At 46.9% G+C, this 17,014-nt stretch overlaps 1 protein-coding gene and 1 long non-coding RNA gene across 2 annotated transcripts; one reads left to right on the top strand and one right to left on the bottom strand.

The window, feature by feature from the left end:
- Nucleotides 1-2,791: 2,791 nt before the first annotated feature.
- Nucleotides 2,792-11,825, bottom strand: NMRK2 (nicotinamide riboside kinase 2). Its single transcript, XM_067558124.1, has 8 exons — nt 11,673-11,825; nt 9,151-9,241; nt 7,489-7,537; nt 7,136-7,307; nt 6,506-6,577; nt 5,974-6,080; nt 4,495-4,580; nt 2,792-4,391 (listed from the first exon to the last, which is right to left on the bottom strand). The coding sequence occupies exons 1-7, from the start codon at nt 11,696-11,698 to the stop codon at nt 4,495-4,497; spliced, it is 603 nt and encodes a 200-aa protein (XP_067414225.1). The 5' UTR covers nt 11,699-11,825; the 3' UTR covers nt 2,792-4,391.
- LOC137159657 (uncharacterized) lies at nt 4,876-7,282 on the top strand. Its single transcript, XR_010921691.1, has 3 exons — nt 4,876-4,963; nt 6,017-6,060; nt 6,953-7,282. It is a non-coding gene; the product is annotated as an uncharacterized lncRNA (long non-coding RNA).
- Nucleotides 11,826-17,014: the final 5,189 nt, after the last annotated feature.

Below are 17,014 nucleotides of genomic sequence, written 5' to 3'. Positions count from 1 at the left end.
CCTGCCCCTAGCACCGGGCTTGTTAAGCATGTCTTGGAATGAGGACTGTAGTACACTCAGCCGCAATAACTCGCAGCCAATCAGTGTTCAGCGTTGCCTGACAGGAGTGGGGGTTGACCAATCACTGACTCTCACCCGTGTAGACAGGCCCCAAACCCTCTTTCGTGGTTCACCCTCCTGGCTGGCCGGGTCATGTTGTTCCGGGCCATGTCCTGCTGCCTGTGGAGCAGAGCGATGCATTAACCGTGGTTTTAGGTCTGTTTTTATGATGAATGAATGACTGACTGAAGAACCTGTGTACTCTGCGCTGTGACATTCACAATCCAGCACCGATGGCTCATATCAGCCTGTCGTTATTTTAAAGGAATAAAGATTTCTATAGCAACGGCCTGCTGCTGGCTTTTGTTCTGACGGGGGTGGAAGGAACCTGTCTTTAGGGGAGGGGCCAAGGTAGCCTCATCAGGCGGAGCTTATATGGGTGAATTGTCAAGGTGCTGGTTCAAATCCAGCCAGAGGCGAGATTTAGTTAAGGTGCTTAACGTTAGCTCACCGTTACAGTGCCCTGCCTGAAACGGGTTTGGAATAGACTCCACTGCGTCATGTCCGTGTGATTGTCAACCCTGCCACCCCTCTGGGTGCTGATGGATCGCTACATCCATTGCAATTCCTGCCCGATCTCCTTTCTTCCCCCTAGCCCTGCCCCATAGGCGCAGGGCACCCGGCTGTGACTAAACACTGGCCTTTCTTCTCCAGGGCCTGGAGGCTGGTTACCTTTTCCATGCATTAAATTCATACCGTTTTAAACACCTCCCTGGGGCTGGGAGCACTTTGCATTTCAAGGCGGGCTCTGAATTTGGCAGGTTATATGAAAGGGTGACCGGGTCCTTCCCTCCCTCCCCCCTCCATGGCACTGATCGAATGGGAAAACAAACCAACGCTGAATTAGCTGTGGTCACACCCGAAGCACGTGTGATCCTGTCTCTGCAGGAGCTGCCCATGCAGGTTAACAATCTGCTCATGTGCCCACGCAGCTTCTGTGGCAGAAAACTGCCCTTGGTGCTGAAGCATCTGGTGTCTGGCCCCTTGCAGCAGTTCCTGCAGATGTTTGTTACCCAAAGCTGGGCGCAGACATCCTGCAGGACCCCTTGTCGCTGAAAACTTTTGCCTGCTGAATGAGTGAGGCTCAGGGGCGAGTGCTAGGAGGGGAAACACCACTTCATACCTACCTAGGGCGGAGAGCTAGCCCCACCTACGCTGCATCTAGATCTTCATCGCTGTTTACGCATGGGGGACTGTATTACCCAGCTTGGCCTCTGCCTGCCTGATGTTGGGTGTTGAAAGGAGACGGCCCGTGTGCGGGCAAAGCCCTACCTAGTAGAGCAGTTGGGGAAAGGGGTCGGGGGAGTCAGTGGTCCTGACTTAAATCACAGGCCGGGGGAGCCTCAGGATGGGGGGGGGGGGCAGCAGAGGCATGAGGTGAGTACGAGAGGAGGGGCTGGGCCCTGTGAGGGGGGAGAGCTTTGTGAGGTGGTTACCAAACAACCCTGAGGTCTATCTTGTGGGGAGATGCTTAGGGCCCATAAGAACCGGCAGCAGAGCAAGCTGGCGGGCGGCGTGTTCTGCCGCGTGTGACAGAGGACGGCTGCCACTAGAGGTCGCTTGTCTCCCTTTTTTAAAGACCAGGCCCCAGCCTTTGCCTCCTGGCTCCTGCAGCTCTGGTTTTCCCTCTTACCCAGTGCCCGCCTGCCCTGCTGCTGGGGTGATAAGGCTGCCTATAGCTCATGGGTGCTGTGATGGCCATCCCAGAGCACTCCCTGCTCACGCTGCCCGCCCGCATACCTGCTGGGAGCACCTGCCTGACCCTGCATCTGCCCTCAAGGGCCTGCTATCCAGCCCCCTGCCTGGAAGCGTTCCCACCTGCTGCCAATGGGCAGGGCTGAGTGCTGGGGTTCTTCTCTAAGGGCTGCCTTAGCCTGGGCTGGAGGTGGGGTGGGGGGAGAAGGTAATGTCCTGCCTTGGTGTGACTCATTCCAGGTGTGTTCCCCCTTGCCCGGGGTGGAAAAGCCTCCCACGGCGCCTCCTCCTGCTTCACCACACCCTTGAGAACGCGCCAGCCCCATCAGCCAAGTTGCCAAAGGGTTAACCCTGCTCTGGCATCTGAATCTGAGCAGTGGCTTCCCTCCCTGCCGTGGGGCCAGGGTGGGATGTGTAGACGGGGTTGCTGCCGCCATCGGCCAGGGCCCCGAACTTAAACAAACCTCTCCGGTCGTCTGCCCGTTGCCTGAATCAACTCTCCTTTGGGAATGTTTGCTCTGCAGAGCGCTCCCCCCCCCCGAGCGAGGTGAGCAAGCCGGGCTGCTGTGGGGGCTGTTGACGACCCACAGGGACGCGGCTCACGTAGTTTTTGATGCAATGAACGGGCGCTGCCGCCCTGTGCCACCCACCCCTGGGTCTAAACTCCCGGGCTTGGTTCAGGGGCGTCGTGTGAGTCAGCCCCAGGCGACTGCGAAGTGGGATGGAAACGCCTCACTGGCTGCTGTCAAAGGCCTTTCTTGCTCGGCCTGGAATCTCGCTGGGTTGTGTGAGCAGAGGGAGGCTGCTGTGGTGGGGCGGGGCGTCCACAGGGCAGGGATGGGGCAGGTATTTGGGTGGTGACTGCTCTGGTTTACAAGGGTGAGGCCACAGCTGGAGTGCTATGTCCAGTTCTGGACACCAGCCTGGGGGAAAGATGTGGGTAAATTGGAGAGTGTCCAGAGGAGAGCAACAAAAATGATAAAATCTGACAATGAGGAAAGGTTAAAAAACGGGGGATGTTTATTCTTGAGGAAAAAAGACCGAGGGGGGACCTGATAAGTCTCCAGATACGTTATGGGCTGTTAGAAAGAGGACGGTGATCAATTCTTCTCTGGGCGAGGGCAAGAAGTAATGGGTTTAATCTTCAATGAGGGTGCTTTGGGTTAGATATTAGGAAAAACTTTCTAACTGTAAAGGATAGTTAAGCTCTGCAATATGTTTCCAAGGGAGGTGGTGGAATCCCCATCACTGGAGGTTTTTAAGAACAGGTTGGACAAACACCCGTCTTGGATGGTCTAGGTTAACTCAAGGTCCTTCCCAGCTGTACGTTTCTGTGATTCTATTTTATTGGGAAGAAGGACTTTCCTGGCTGTCTTCTATAAGAGAGGAGCTCTAAGGCCTTGTCTACATTAGAAAGAGTTGTTGACGCAAGTTACAGCGATGATCAAAAAGTGCTGTAATTACACCACTTGTGCCTGTCCACACAACTCTTGTCCACACAAGTGCAACCACAGTTGGTGCTCTAGGTATCCCACTGTGCAACTCGCCACCTTGTTCCGCCAGGAGTTGTGGGAAGGCGGAGAGGATCACAATGCATCATGGGTGCAGGCTCAACGTCCCATAATGTAATTTTCGTTCCGTCATTCCATCGATTTCTGACTGCGTTTTGTGGCATTTTTCAACGGCCCCAGTTCTCTCTCTTAAAAAAAGGCAATTGAATATATACTGTGAAACAGGACCCTGGGACAGAGTGCGGAGAGCCAGCAGCTGACCCAACACTCTGGCCACTTACTAGTTCCCCCAGAGAAGCTCTGACTGAGAGGAGGAAGACTTAATTACCTAATCAGAGTGAGGAGCTAAGGGGCTAATTATCCCATCAGCTGAGAAGGTAGTTAAAAAACATAGGCAGTAGGTGCCAAGGGGAGGGCCAGCACAGACAGGGGAAATTAGGTTTCTGGCTGGTGAGAGGTTTGCCGCTTCATGGAGAAAGGGTTGAAGGACACTGCAGGTAGATCTACTGCCTGGGAATTATGATGATTGATAGTGGTAGTAACAGCAATAAACTCACAGAGGTGTTGACAATTAAGAGGCAGCCAACCATTTGTAAGGAGCTCCAAACTGGGAGAGGAGCTAGCCTTGTGAAAGCCATCATATTTCATAGTAAGTGCAAATTTGGTTCAAGCATAAAATTAAGACTTAGAGGTTTGGCTGACATACAGCTAATTTCTCTCATATCAGCACTTTTCTTTTCCCCTCTTGAACTTAAAAGGGGGTATTACAAGCAATAAAACAGAGGCTTAACATCTGGTCAAAAAGGCAGGCAGATCAGCTGGTGGTTTTCCAAATGTGCATGGTCTGTGTTCGGTTATAAAATGCATCTTAAAACATCACACGGTTAAACCAGTGGAATATAAAATAAACTGCCTATGGCTGAGTTGTAAATAAGCTTTCATTTTTCAAGTATATACATCAGATCTTTTCCAAAGGACAGTATATGAATGGTTTACATGAATAAACTCTACATAATTCTATCTTTTAATGTCTATCATACTATTTACATCAGATCTGTACCTAGGTGTTTCAGCTCTTCTCAGACCCTAAAAAGCACAAAGAAGAAAATTAATATCAAAGCATGGAAGGAGTGTGCTGTTTCAAGGGGGGGGAGGAAACCCCCACGCAGAGGAGCAGATGCATATTTACCTATGAACAATTTAAAAGTGTGTTCTGAATATCTTCCAAGACCTGATGGTACAGTTCATCTCTGGTCTTCATTCCATCCAGATAAACTGAAAGGGGGAAAAAAAATCAATTAAGAGTTTGTTAGTTTGTAATCAGAATGGCAGTGGTGAAGGGCAAATTTAAAAAGGTTCTTGAAACATGTTTTGCAGGTGATGTGATATATCAAGGGCAGACGGCAGCAGGAGAGTCTACTATTTACAAACTAGGGAGGTATATCAGCCCCAGGATGATCAGGGCTTTATTCCCTGCAGCCTAACTGGAGTCATGAGGGGGCAATTAGGAGCCAGCTGAGGCCAATTAGGGATCAGCCAGGTGCTCCATAAAAGGGCTCCGCCCCAAACACACAGTGCACAAGCTAGAGGAAGTAGAGGTGTTGTGAGGAGTGGACCAGAGCAGCAAGGTGGGCAAGAGCGGAGGAACCCCAACAGAGGTACTGAGCCCAGCAAGGGGCAAACTGGACACAGGGCCTGAAAGGCCAGAAGGACTTAGGGGGGGAAAGTAGCCCAGGGGAAGAGGTGGTGGCTCTAAAAATACAGAGCCGGCAGTCTGCAGCTGCTCTTCATAGGGCCCCTGGGCTGGGACCCAGAGGAGTGGGCGGGCCTGGGTCCCTCCCCTCCCTCCCCCAGGGAAGATGGGGTGATGGGCACCTTCCTGGCCCCCCAACAGGAGCAAAGCATGAGATCCGTTAGAGGGAAGCTGGCCATCAGCCACAGTGACCAGCCCAAAAAACAAACAAACAAACAAAAAAATCCCCCCAGCATTTCAACAAAAAGAAATCCCATTCCACAGTGGTCTCATCCTGGTTTAGATTTAGGAAGAACCTGTGGCTATGGTCATCAATAACACTTTGCCTTTGAATGGTGTTTCCTAATCCCAGATTTGTTTTATGGACACTGATCACCACAGCAGTCCTATAAGGTAGATCAGAATTGTCCCCATATCATGAAAGGGGAAAGGGAGGTTAAATGACTTCTTTAAGGTCACAGAGCAAATCTGTGGCAAAGATGAGAATAGAATTTAGGCGTCCTGCCCCAGTCCTGTGTTTTAGCCACAGCACTATTCTTCCTCATCAAGTAGAGAGGCATGGGGGAAGGAAGTCACAAAGGGGTCACTGTGTCTCCCAATTACTTACAAAAAAAATGCAAAAAGATTTTATGACTTGATGTCTGGTGCAGTCCAGAGCTGCCTGCCCGGTATTCATTCTGATATATCCGCCTAAAACAGCGGGCCAAATCCTGCTCTTAGCTACAGCTGAGCAATTTCATTGACGTTAATGAGGCTGCAAAAAGCTTAACCGAACAGAATCTGGGCCAAAGTTCTTGGCTTAATCTCAAGCAAAATAGCAGGCAGTATAATTACAGGGAATAACCTCCCTGAATGAAGTCTTAACTGCCTTAAATCAGCACTACACTGCCGCAGTTTGCCTCAAGAGTAACTTACCAACATCAACCTCATTCGTCTCCATTTCCGTCCTGTATTTTAGATACATGGGCCAGACGTGTCCATCGAAAAGACCAGGTGGATCAGGTATGGTATAATTTCGTGTGCTGTCAGTATTAAAATAGAAAGGAATCTGTCTGTTAGACGACCATTTGTGCATTGTGTCTGGCACAATGCTAAAGATCAAATGTGGTTATCTAGTGGCTGTTCAACTGTACGTGTGTAAGGAGCTGCTGATCACAGTCCATTTTTTAAGGGTCATGTGCTGTGCCTATTTTAAGGTCACTAGAGAATATCCGCTTTCAGATCTGTAACGCCAAAGACAAGCCACACCCCCAAGATAGCTATATTTTAAAGGTACAAAAAATTAGCTGTCCTTCTCTGACTTGAAAGTTTGGAATTGTGACTTTAGTTGGAAAGAGATGTCAATCTCTCTCTATATATCTGTAATATGCCCACTCTCTCTTGTGTATGCACACGAATCTGTATCAGAGCAAAGCATTATTAAATGTAGGTCAAGCAACTAGCTTACCTCCTTCTCCTTTTGCATTCATCATATGGAACCGTCAGATAATAGCGTTGGTTGAACAAGTCAGTCAGTGGTCTGAGGAAGGGGAGACAAAGGCAACAGTAGATCACTACTACTTATCTCCTCAGACAGAGAGGCAAATGTGAGAGGGCTCAATACCCTTCTGGTGCCACGCTGCAACAAATACAATCTTTCTACTTTTCTTCTATGATTTGTAGCGTCAGGTTGCTTCAAATTCTGACTGCAACAGATCGGACTATTGACAATGTTTCCGTCAGGCTCAAATGGACCCATTACAAATACTCTTGTGGACTACACACAAGCCAGGTGTCTAAAGATGCCTGACTAGACAGATTAGGCACAGGAAAGCTAGTCAGTCCATGTTTCTAGGGGAAAGAGAATGCAAGCTGTTAATTCTTTCACATTTGACTTGAATTATGCTCCTATTAGGTTGAAAAAACACTAACTGGAGACGTCAGATCAGACCAGAGGATCACGGCAAGACCAATCAGATTTATACAGCAGGGTTGCAAGGATCAGTTAATCAATTACAAAGAGGCTTCAGTGCCCAGAGTTATAAATCTAGCACTTTTCATTGCCACAGCATTTTCTGTAAATAAAAAGACATTTTACTTGTAATTGTAAAGCAGGAAGCCTTCAATGACCAGGAGGTGGGTATCCTCAGGGACAGGCTCTTTAGAGTTAAGTGGAACGTTCACCCCATGGGCGCGGGCAAACTTCCTGGGCTTCTCAATCCACGCCTGGACTGTGCTCAGCATTGCATCCATGTCCAGTGATTCCAGCGCTAGTTAGAAGAAGGTCAGAAAAAAAGAAATCAAACTCCACAAACCACAGAGAGGTGAAAGTGTGGAAATATAAACTTTAAATATAGAATTATGGTAAATGTACCATTAGAAAGTTTAAAAAAAAAGAAATACTTAGGAAAAATATACATTACTGCTTCCTACAGCGAGCACCGCTCTTACCATCCCACTGTTTAAAGCCGTCTTGCCCGACTTCTATCTGATCTTGTGGCTGAAATATAGTGAGCAATAAAACACTGCTGCAAATTCAGGGCGATCAGTTAGCTAAGCCGCGAGCACAACCTGTACACTGCCGCACTGCACAACGAAGTAAGTGTTCACTTGCTAAACGGCTTCCTTCTTGTGGGGAACTTGAAGTAGCATTCTTACAGCCCCCCCCCCCCTTCCATCCAGCCTGAGAGCTTCAAAAAGTTACTTTGCTTTCTTGTCCCAAGGGGGATGCGTTAGACGCAGGATTCTAAGTTTACCACATTGTCTAAGGGAACCAGAACGGATTAGATAGAGGATCACAGTTTTAAGTGAAGAAACAGACTCTCCGGCCTTAAAAAATCCAGGTAGTGTTAAGTGACAATTGCTGTATTCCGTGTTCAGCATAGTAGGAATTAGAGTAACTAACACCTAGAATACAAGCGCTGACCCAGCGCTTGTAATCTCTTTTAATCTTAGCTCTGCTTTCAACAACCATTTATAAATTAAACATGCCAGAATGAAATTATATATTTTACAGAAAAAGTCAGAACTCCACCTCCTTAATGCTAAACTTGTATTTAACATTAATCTCGATGCACTTTGTGCGTTAGGGTGAAGAAATGCTCGCAAGTTAGCAATTGTATGTATTTATTTATATTAGGTTATTTATTATGGCTTGTACACTTATGAAGGTACAGACAAATCTGGGGCTATTGTGTTATAAAATAGGAATGTTCCAAATGTGTCATAATTTGGCTTGGTCTTGCCTGGGTCAGTGGGGTCAAGCTATGTTATATGAAAAAAAATCATCAGAGCCTGAAACACGATTCTGTAACATGTTCTAATGTGGCTTTGTCTTTGACATCACCCTGGGCTTGATCCAACACACCCATTGACTTTAGTGGGTGCCTTTCCATTGACCTTCCATAGGCTTTGACTCGGCGTCCTACAGAGGTAAAACAGAACTAATGGTGTTAGACAGTCCGACTGCTTCCCTGACACAGTACTTTTCCTGGCCCAGATCCTCAAAGTTTTGGCTCTTAACTTCAACTGATTTCAACAGAAGGTAGGAGTCTAAATACCTTTAAGGATGCGGCTCCCTGTGCTGACAGGACAGTGGGTTTGTTTGGCTTTGTTTTAAAGTATAAATGCAGACATGCTCGCAGCTTCGTCATAAAGATCATTTGAAAGCAACAGTCTTTTTATAAAGAGAATGATAGCAAGAAAGGTCAAGGTGGGGACAACCTAGAAAAATAATTGAAATAAAAGCACAAAAAAAAATAAAGTTCATTTAAACCAATAGGCTGATCTAAGATTAGATGCACTCGGTTTGAAATTAAAACTCAAGGAGATAATCTCCATGGCCTATCATTTTCTATGTTCCAGCGTTGTTGGTGTAACATGCTGAGTTACACATACTGCGTTGAAACTGACACACTAACATTTAGTAAAAGGCAATTATATTTCCATCTGTCCAAAGCAATCAAAAGCTAAATATGTTCATCCTAACAACCTCACAAAACACACACCAAACTTCCTTACGGTACATCCTAGACATTGTACTAAATATATACAGATACGATAACTATATAAACATTTATAAATATATTAAATAGGCAGAATAGTTATGCTTACCTTGTAAAAATCATCCTGATGGACAACACAACAGTTTGGAAGTGCTTTGATAAGGCTGTTAGTCAAAGTGGTTTTGCCACCGTTGGTCACACTAAATGGACAATTCAAAGCAAAATTGTGAAAGATTCATTAGAATTGAGATAGTGCAATGTACAATTACTGCAGACTAACACCACTTCTTTAGAGGGCATTTACATTACAAACAGGTCGACCTGCTTCTGCATTAGACGAATTAAAAAGAATCATTAATAGAGTTCAGATTTGTGAGATGTGGAAGGTCAGCAGGTGCCCAGACTGTTTGCCCTGCTGGAAGGAAGGGTTGTTTCTTACACTAATCCCATCACTTTCCCTTCCATATTTCTTGCCCCCAGCAGGAGAGGAGCTGATGTAGTTAAACAGTACGATCTTATCAGATTCAATAAAGCCCTTCTGACTTGCTTAGATAAAATAACTATAATGAACTCCCAAGAAAAGTAAGTCCCAATGTTGAGATTTAAAATAAAACAAATGCATAAAATGCTCATGCAAAAGGGGCCTTGTTTAGGACAGCCCCTGGCAAATGACCTGCGGGAGATGAGCAAATGTCACCTTTGATCCAGTCTCCTTCTGGTGAGATTCAGAAAACAGTCACAAATGTGTTTCCGTCAATTGGCATTAACACATCCACATGCTTGGGTGCCTAGATATTAGGGTGATGAGTACTTGACAGGGAAGAGACCCTAAAGGGAGCAGGGTTAAGCAACGTCTGTGAAGCATTGGGTCTGCCCTGCTGCTTTTGACAGATTATTGGCAGTTGGATGGGGCCCTGGTATGACGTGCATTGGAATCTTTCCAGGGAGCTTCATGGGAGCTGGACTGGTCTGTTATCCAACAGGTCTCCCAATGGGCCACTGGGGCCCCAGTCTACTCCTACCATGTCTTCGTTTGCCAGGCTCCGACCCAGGTTTGTCACACCATCCACATGCACAACCTTTAAACCCATGCTTACATGTGCTTTGAAACGGAGCTATTGCAGAAGGTGGACTGCACCCACCCCCCACCCACCCATGCTTCTTCATACCATATAAACCAGATCCTCAGCTGGGGTCAGCTGCCCTCCATGGTGGAGGGGGGAACGGTAGTGGAACCTCCTTCCTGTCCTTCACAGCTCCAGTGGGGGAGAGGCAGGGCTGCCACCCTCCTCCCCCAGACCCCAGGGGGGACAGACACACACTATCGTAGGGTCTCTCCTGCCCAAGAGCCAAAGGGGGCACCCTGTCAAGGATCCCCCAGAACCAGAGGGGGGATAGGACACCCCCCCCAGATCCACCTTTCAAAAACCAGAGCCAAGGAAGGGGACTCCTCCACTCAGGGGCAGGTCCTCCCTTCCCTCAGATTGTTCCCCTCAGTCTCATCTGAGGGGGTTACATTAAACCTCTAATTAAATTACCGCCCTGTTGGGGGCTCAGGGTCTCTGCTATGTGTCTTTCAATGAGAGCCCTGAAATCTCTTCAGTCCCATGTGACTTCAGCCCTGAAGGAACAAAGTCACTCACTTAAAATATCTCTGCTGTCTTTAAAATCCTGGGGCTAGGAACAAGGAATATGAGCAGACACGTCCCAGGAATTCACTCGACAGGGGCTGCCTTGGGCAAGCGCTCTTTCAATGAACAAGCTATTTTAAAAATAGGTTTCAAATGCCTTCTCAGTGGCATTGCTCTACCCCCTGCCCCCCTGCCACCTGTGTGATTTAGGACACGTCCCTTGATACAGTAAAGAACCCTGAGACATTTAAAAAAAAAAATCTGCCGCAAGAGAGAAGTGCTTTAAACGATTGCCTTAAAAGTAATCCCGGAGAAGAGTCTTGTGGGCAGATCTGGATTCAAACTCCCCCTGCATCCCACATTGGAGGGATTTTCCTCCCCAGAGGAGGGAGAGGGTTGTCAGGGCTGAATGTGCCAGTTTCGAACAGTTCATTCCAAAGCTTTCTTCTCACATGCTTTTTCATGCCATATAAATCAGATCCTCGGCTGGGGTCAGTTGAATGGCCTATGACAACCGGCACCAGTGGCGGATTTGTCCCATGCACTCACCCAGTTCTGGAGGTTTATGCAGATCTACTTCCAAGTCTCACTCATTTGGAGGGGAGGAAAAAATGACCCTTCTTTTTGGATCCATTTTAGGAAGCTTTTCTATCACCTCCCGCCATCCCCCTCTCGTTTTTCAGTGGAACAGTTAAAATCTCACTCTGCATTGAAAGCATCTTTTGTTTCCCTCGCTGTTTAAACCTAGCCAGAAATCATGTATAAAGATAAAGGGGTCCTGGCTTCAGCTCCTTCCCTTTATTTCTATATAAATCTCAACCTGCAGAGCTCTCCGCGTGGAATAAAACAAGCATGGTCTAGAGTTAGGAGACATCAGTGCTAGATTTTGCTTATTTAAAACCTCGCTGTATTGGCCTATTAAAGTACATATAATCGTCACACCTCGGGATGTCCTGCATGCAACAAAAATAAAAAAGCAGGAAATAAATGCAATACTTACCCCCCTATGCCTAGGATGTATTTCATCGTCCTGTAGTTGCGCCCTCAGCAGGAATGTGGAGGGAAGAAACTTGGATTCACAAGCAAAAATAATGGAAATTAAAGTGGCGCAAAGCTGGGCCTGATCCTTTCTTTCCCTAAACTATTTGCTGCAACCTCTCACTCTCAGCAGCTCTTGCAAGTTGCTTTACTATTTCATTGAGGAAAAAAGGCGTGCGCACCTTTAATTTATACCCCACTGCTGCAACAACCTCCCCCCTCCCTCAGCCTTTCTGTGTCCCATGGGGTGATGGAACAGCACTATGACTATCATGAGATCCAATACGTTAGAGGCTGACCTTAGTGAATGCTGACCTCGGGAGCTTGGGTCGTGTGCACGGCAGCTGCACCTGTTTTGGCGTGCCTCACAGACCCCTTACTCGGCCTTGCTGGGTTTGTTATACAAAACTTTTTGGCAGGCCTTTCCCTTTGCCGAAATTAGGCATGGGGGAGGGGAAAATGTCACCCCTTTTTACATGGCCACTGGGACTTCTCAGGTAGGGCGGGGAAGTTTGTAAAGATGAAATGCAAAGCCTGACATTTTCCTTGGAGGCACCCATACAGCTTCTTTGCCTTCCCCTTCATTTCTCCAATTCGAGTTTAATTATTAAATGTATGCAGGATTTAAAGGCAGGGAATTTGTATGCTGTGTTTCTAAGCACCTCACAGTGAGAGCATGAGAACTCAGGATTCCGCCTCTGATTTTTAGAGGATCGTTTCAAAGAAGAGTTATATGCAGGGGAAGATGATTAAATCATATTGGATGAGTCTACTCGGCAACCTCCTCTGCCCAGGTCACCTGGGTTGAGAGCTCTGGCCTGATGGTAGGGGCCGGGTGGCGGGCGAGCTCCCTCCCACCCACGCTTCAAGCCATCCGGTGGAGCGCGAGTCCGCTGCTCTATCTGGCCCTTTACCTTTCCGCCACCCATCCCTCCCCGGCGGAGAACTGGCAGGATTTGGAGGGCAGGGTGTCTGAGCAGCTGCGGAGGTGGACAGGATGTTCTGGTGCCTTTCCCTAGTCCTGTCCATGCTCGGGCACTGGCTCAACACCCTGGTCCCGACCCCAAGGTTCCTGGCCTACCTCCAGAAGACGATTCTGGAGTTCTTTTGGCCAGGACTGCACTGGGTTGCTGCAGGGATCCTGAGTCTTCCTCTGGAGGAAGGAGGGCAGGGCCTGTGCTGTCTCCACAGCCAGGTCCACACCTTCCGCCTCCAGGCCCTGCCGAGACTCCTTTACAATGCAGGTAGTCCGGCATGGAGCCACCTGGCGCACACCTTCTTCCGCCATCTCCAAGGGCTCTGAAACGACTGGCAGCTCTTTTATCTCCATCCGAGAGGTCTTCCGTGAGACCGCCACGAGCTGCCGGTCTTCTACCAGGACCTCCTCCGGACCTGGAGGCTGATTTTGGCCTCCAAGTCCTTTGTGGCCACCGAGGGGGAGGATCTCCTCGTGGAGCCCCTGCTACACAACCCCCAGCTTGGTGTGCAGGTGGTGGAGGCCCCCTCGGTGCGATGGAGATTGGTCCTGGCAGGAGTCACCAGGATCGGAGACCTCCTAGACTACAACCGGGGGGACTGGGTGGGTTCCCAGGCACTGGCCGGGCGCATGGGGCTCTCCACCCTTCGAACCCCCTGGCACATACTCCAGGAGGTGGAGGCAGCCTTGCCTCCCGCTGCTCGGGTTTACCTTGAGCGGGTCCTGCGAGAGGGCGCTCCCCGCCTCCCCCTCAGTCCTAGCCCTCCGGACCTTTTTATTGGGTCCTGACCCTCTGAGCCCCCCTGGCTGCCCCTTCCCCATGCACCGAGCCAGCCGCAAGACTTGCAGCTGGTCCGTTTCCAGACCGCACCCAGGGACCATCTGTACACGCTCGTGCTCCACATCCTTCACTTCTTTGCCCTCATGTTCTGCTCAGGCACCAAGTGGTGGGACCTCATACCACCTCTGGAGGGCGAGGAACCCCAGTGGGCCAGCCTCTACTCCACCCTGACTCACGGTCCACCAGGGACATCAGTTGGCAGCTCCTTCACCGAGCCGTGAGCATGGGTGTGTACTTGGCGTTGTTCACCCCTCTCCCCGATACCTGCCCCTTCTGCGGCATGAGGGAGACCCTGGTGCACGTTTACCTGGAGTGCACCAGGCTGCAGCCCCTGTTCCAGCTCCTCCAGAACCTCTTGCTGAGGTTCTGGCTGCACTTCTCCCCACACCTGTTCCTCTACACACACCCCCATCTGTGGCCACACAAAGTCGTGGGACCTCCTTCCTCGTCAGCCTCCTCCTAGCGTTGGCTAAGGTGGCCATCTACAAGACCAGGGAGAGGAGGTTGGCTGGGGGGGGCGCTCTGTAGTGTAGGTGCTTCATACAGCAATGGAAGGGGTTTTTCTGTTGATGCAGGTAATCCACCTCCCCGAGTGGTGGCTGCTAGGTCCATGGAAGAATTCTTTTATCAACCTAGCTCCATTTATATTGGTCAGCTTAACTACGGCATTCAGGAGTGTGAATTTTTCACACCTCGGAATGCCACAGCTATGTTAAACTAATTTTAAGTGTAGCCCAGTGTGTTATTTTTTTCCTGCAAGAAAGAGTGATGGCCTGCAGGTGTGCACTTAAGGAAACGATTAGAAAAGTCATCTGTTTCACAATACCTTTATCTACAGAATACACATGGAGTATTTCACAGGTAAGTGAATGTGCCAGCTTTCAGACCATGTTTTTTGTCTCTGTGGCTGCCTTCTTTTTATTTCAGGTGTAGAGAATATTGTCAGTACTTCACAGATACTCAGTAATGATATAAACTTGCTAACGCAATCTGTTACATAGAAGAAATCAGTGTAATTTATGGAAAAATACAGCAAAGGCTGCGCACACTGTGTGTGTTTTTCCGAGAAAGGACATTTTGCCTTTTGATTGCAACTTCTTTGTTTCTTCAGTAGAGTAGCAGTTAATCCTATTTCAGTTGCACTGTGTAGTCATAACATAGCTTTCAGACTTTATCTGTTGCAGTGGTCAAATTCCTAGGGGTCAACTCAGGATGTGTGTTTTGCATACCTTAACCACGACTCCTGGCTTCCTTTTTGTCACCACTGACCCAAATTCTTCTGATTGCAAAACACTGATGTTAGTAACACTCTGGTGAAAGGCCACTTGAAATATTTGAGAAGTATTTCATACGTTAATAACATGTGACTCTGCTACTGAGGTAGTGTTTTTGTCTCAGGCAGCATGTTCAAGAGCTTAGAGTAGGCTACAAAGCATTACAGCATACAAAGCACACTGCTGTTCAGTCTCTGGAAATGGACAAAACAATACGTTCATACACTATTATTTCCAACACCAACTTGCCTTGCGCTTTAAAATACCACTCTCTAAGCACAGTATTTCATCTGCTCATACCAATTCTTTCGATAGAAATATCATTTAAAATCAGAGGCAGGATCAGACAAATTATCAGAAGAATGTTTGTTGTTAAATATAGCTGTTATAGCGATGGATGCTCTACAAATCAATATAAAAAATAATGGGTCAAAATCTGCTCTCAGTTTGCCACTCATGCAATCCAAATGTACCCCTAGCCGTTTACGTTCATATTAAATGTTATGCCTTTCATGATACATTTTTCACAACATTCATCTACCATTGTTTGGTTTACAATTGTATTCATTTATATTTCATATTCATACTAACTAATTAAGATATGCAACTATCTCATTTAAAAATGTTTTTGGCATGCAAGTGGGGATCCTGACATGTCTCAGATGTCTCATATCTCATGTCTGACATGTCTCATATCTCAGATATGTGCTCTTTGGTAACAGAATCTCTTGGGATTGAATGGTGAAGTGGTCTTGTCAATTAAATGGCACATGAGATATACAAAGAAGAGGTCTTATCAAGATTTAGTTTTCATGGCAGAGTATGGTTCCACATAGAGTGGGTGACACAAAACGGATAGAACAGTTTTTCTGTGAGGTCTCTTCTGCAGCAAAATGTAGAGAGACCCTTGTAAAAATCATATTGATATAGTAAAGGAAAGTTGTTATATTTTAGTGAGTGCATTTTGAGGGACTCACCTTGCGGCTTCAGCATTACAGATCTGACGCTTTATGACTTGTTTAATGGAGGAAACGGTCCTTAATCCAAAGAAACTGAGATTTTCCATCTGGTTTTACAATTATTAGATATTAGAAATTAGATATACACAAAATGTAGGTGAGGCATTTTCATTTAAGGGTCATTCTGATTTTAATTAAATATCCACAGATTTGTATGGCATGATACAAAGCAAAAAACAATAATGATACATCGTTAACAATAATCTATGTCTTCTAGGATAAACCACCTTGATACAAACACTTTAGAAAAGTGACAGTTTGCACATTTTTACATGTAGGTATGGGGTGGAGGGCCCATTGCAAAGGAAGAAAACTGAGATTGTTTATAATCCCCTGTTTTGGTGACTTCAAAATTCACTTTAACAGTAGCATGCTCTATTTTTGATTGCCAGTTAGCATGGAAATACAAAAGAAAAAGTGTGTCTGCATTTTTCAGACAATCTTGCCTGTATATTTCTCCCGCTGTCAAACCAATACCAATTTAAAGCAACCATTCCTGTATTAATGCTCTTCTTTTTGCTTAGCCGACAAGGTAAAAGAGAGGAGTGTTGCGTTTAAGAACTTTAACACTTAGGAATCTTGTTTTTCTCTACCAATGGGTAGACACATCTGTAAGCAAACAGTCTTTGGAAAAAGATGATGGAAAAAATTGCCATGAGGTATGCTCTACGGACACGCAGATTTACACAGTACCGTGGAGAAGAAATTGAATTAATTTTCTAACTTGATTAGATCACAGACTCTGTCCATTTCGTTTCCTGCGTCTTGTGGACCAAACCAAAAACTACCGGACAGTCCTGAATTTGGACACATTCTAAGAGTGCCAGCACACAGTAATTTGACTGCATCACCCTGGTGACTGCTGCTTAACTCTGGAAAAAAATCTCTGCAGTTCAGAAGGATGCACCACATTTCCCTCGTTCTACGGATTTTGTTGTGCTGTCAGTAGAACACAATAGAACAAGGAGATTGGAGAGAAATCACTGAAGCCGTTAAACGAAAAAACAGTTTCCTTCACTATGGCCCTGATCCAAAGTCCACTGAAGTAAAATTGAATTAGAATGCGTCAAACTCTGCTCTTTATCTCAATATAAAGGCCAGAATCTGATGTTTTAGTTTATGGGTTTATATTACAGGGATGGTAGAATTCAACCACTCATAGTCTGTGGTTATTGTTCTTAGATGTGGAGTCAC

The sequence above is a fragment of the Emydura macquarii genome, unplaced genomic scaffold (genome assembly GCF_026122565.2).
Source record: "Emydura macquarii macquarii isolate MOO-44397 ecotype Brisbane River unplaced genomic scaffold, CSIRO-AGI_Emac_v2 contig_306, whole genome shotgun sequence".
Lineage (NCBI taxonomy): Eukaryota > Metazoa > Chordata > Testudines > Chelidae > Emydura > Emydura macquarii.
The sequence above is the reverse complement of the archived record's forward strand: the minus strand, read 5'-3'. Positions and strand labels throughout refer to the sequence as shown.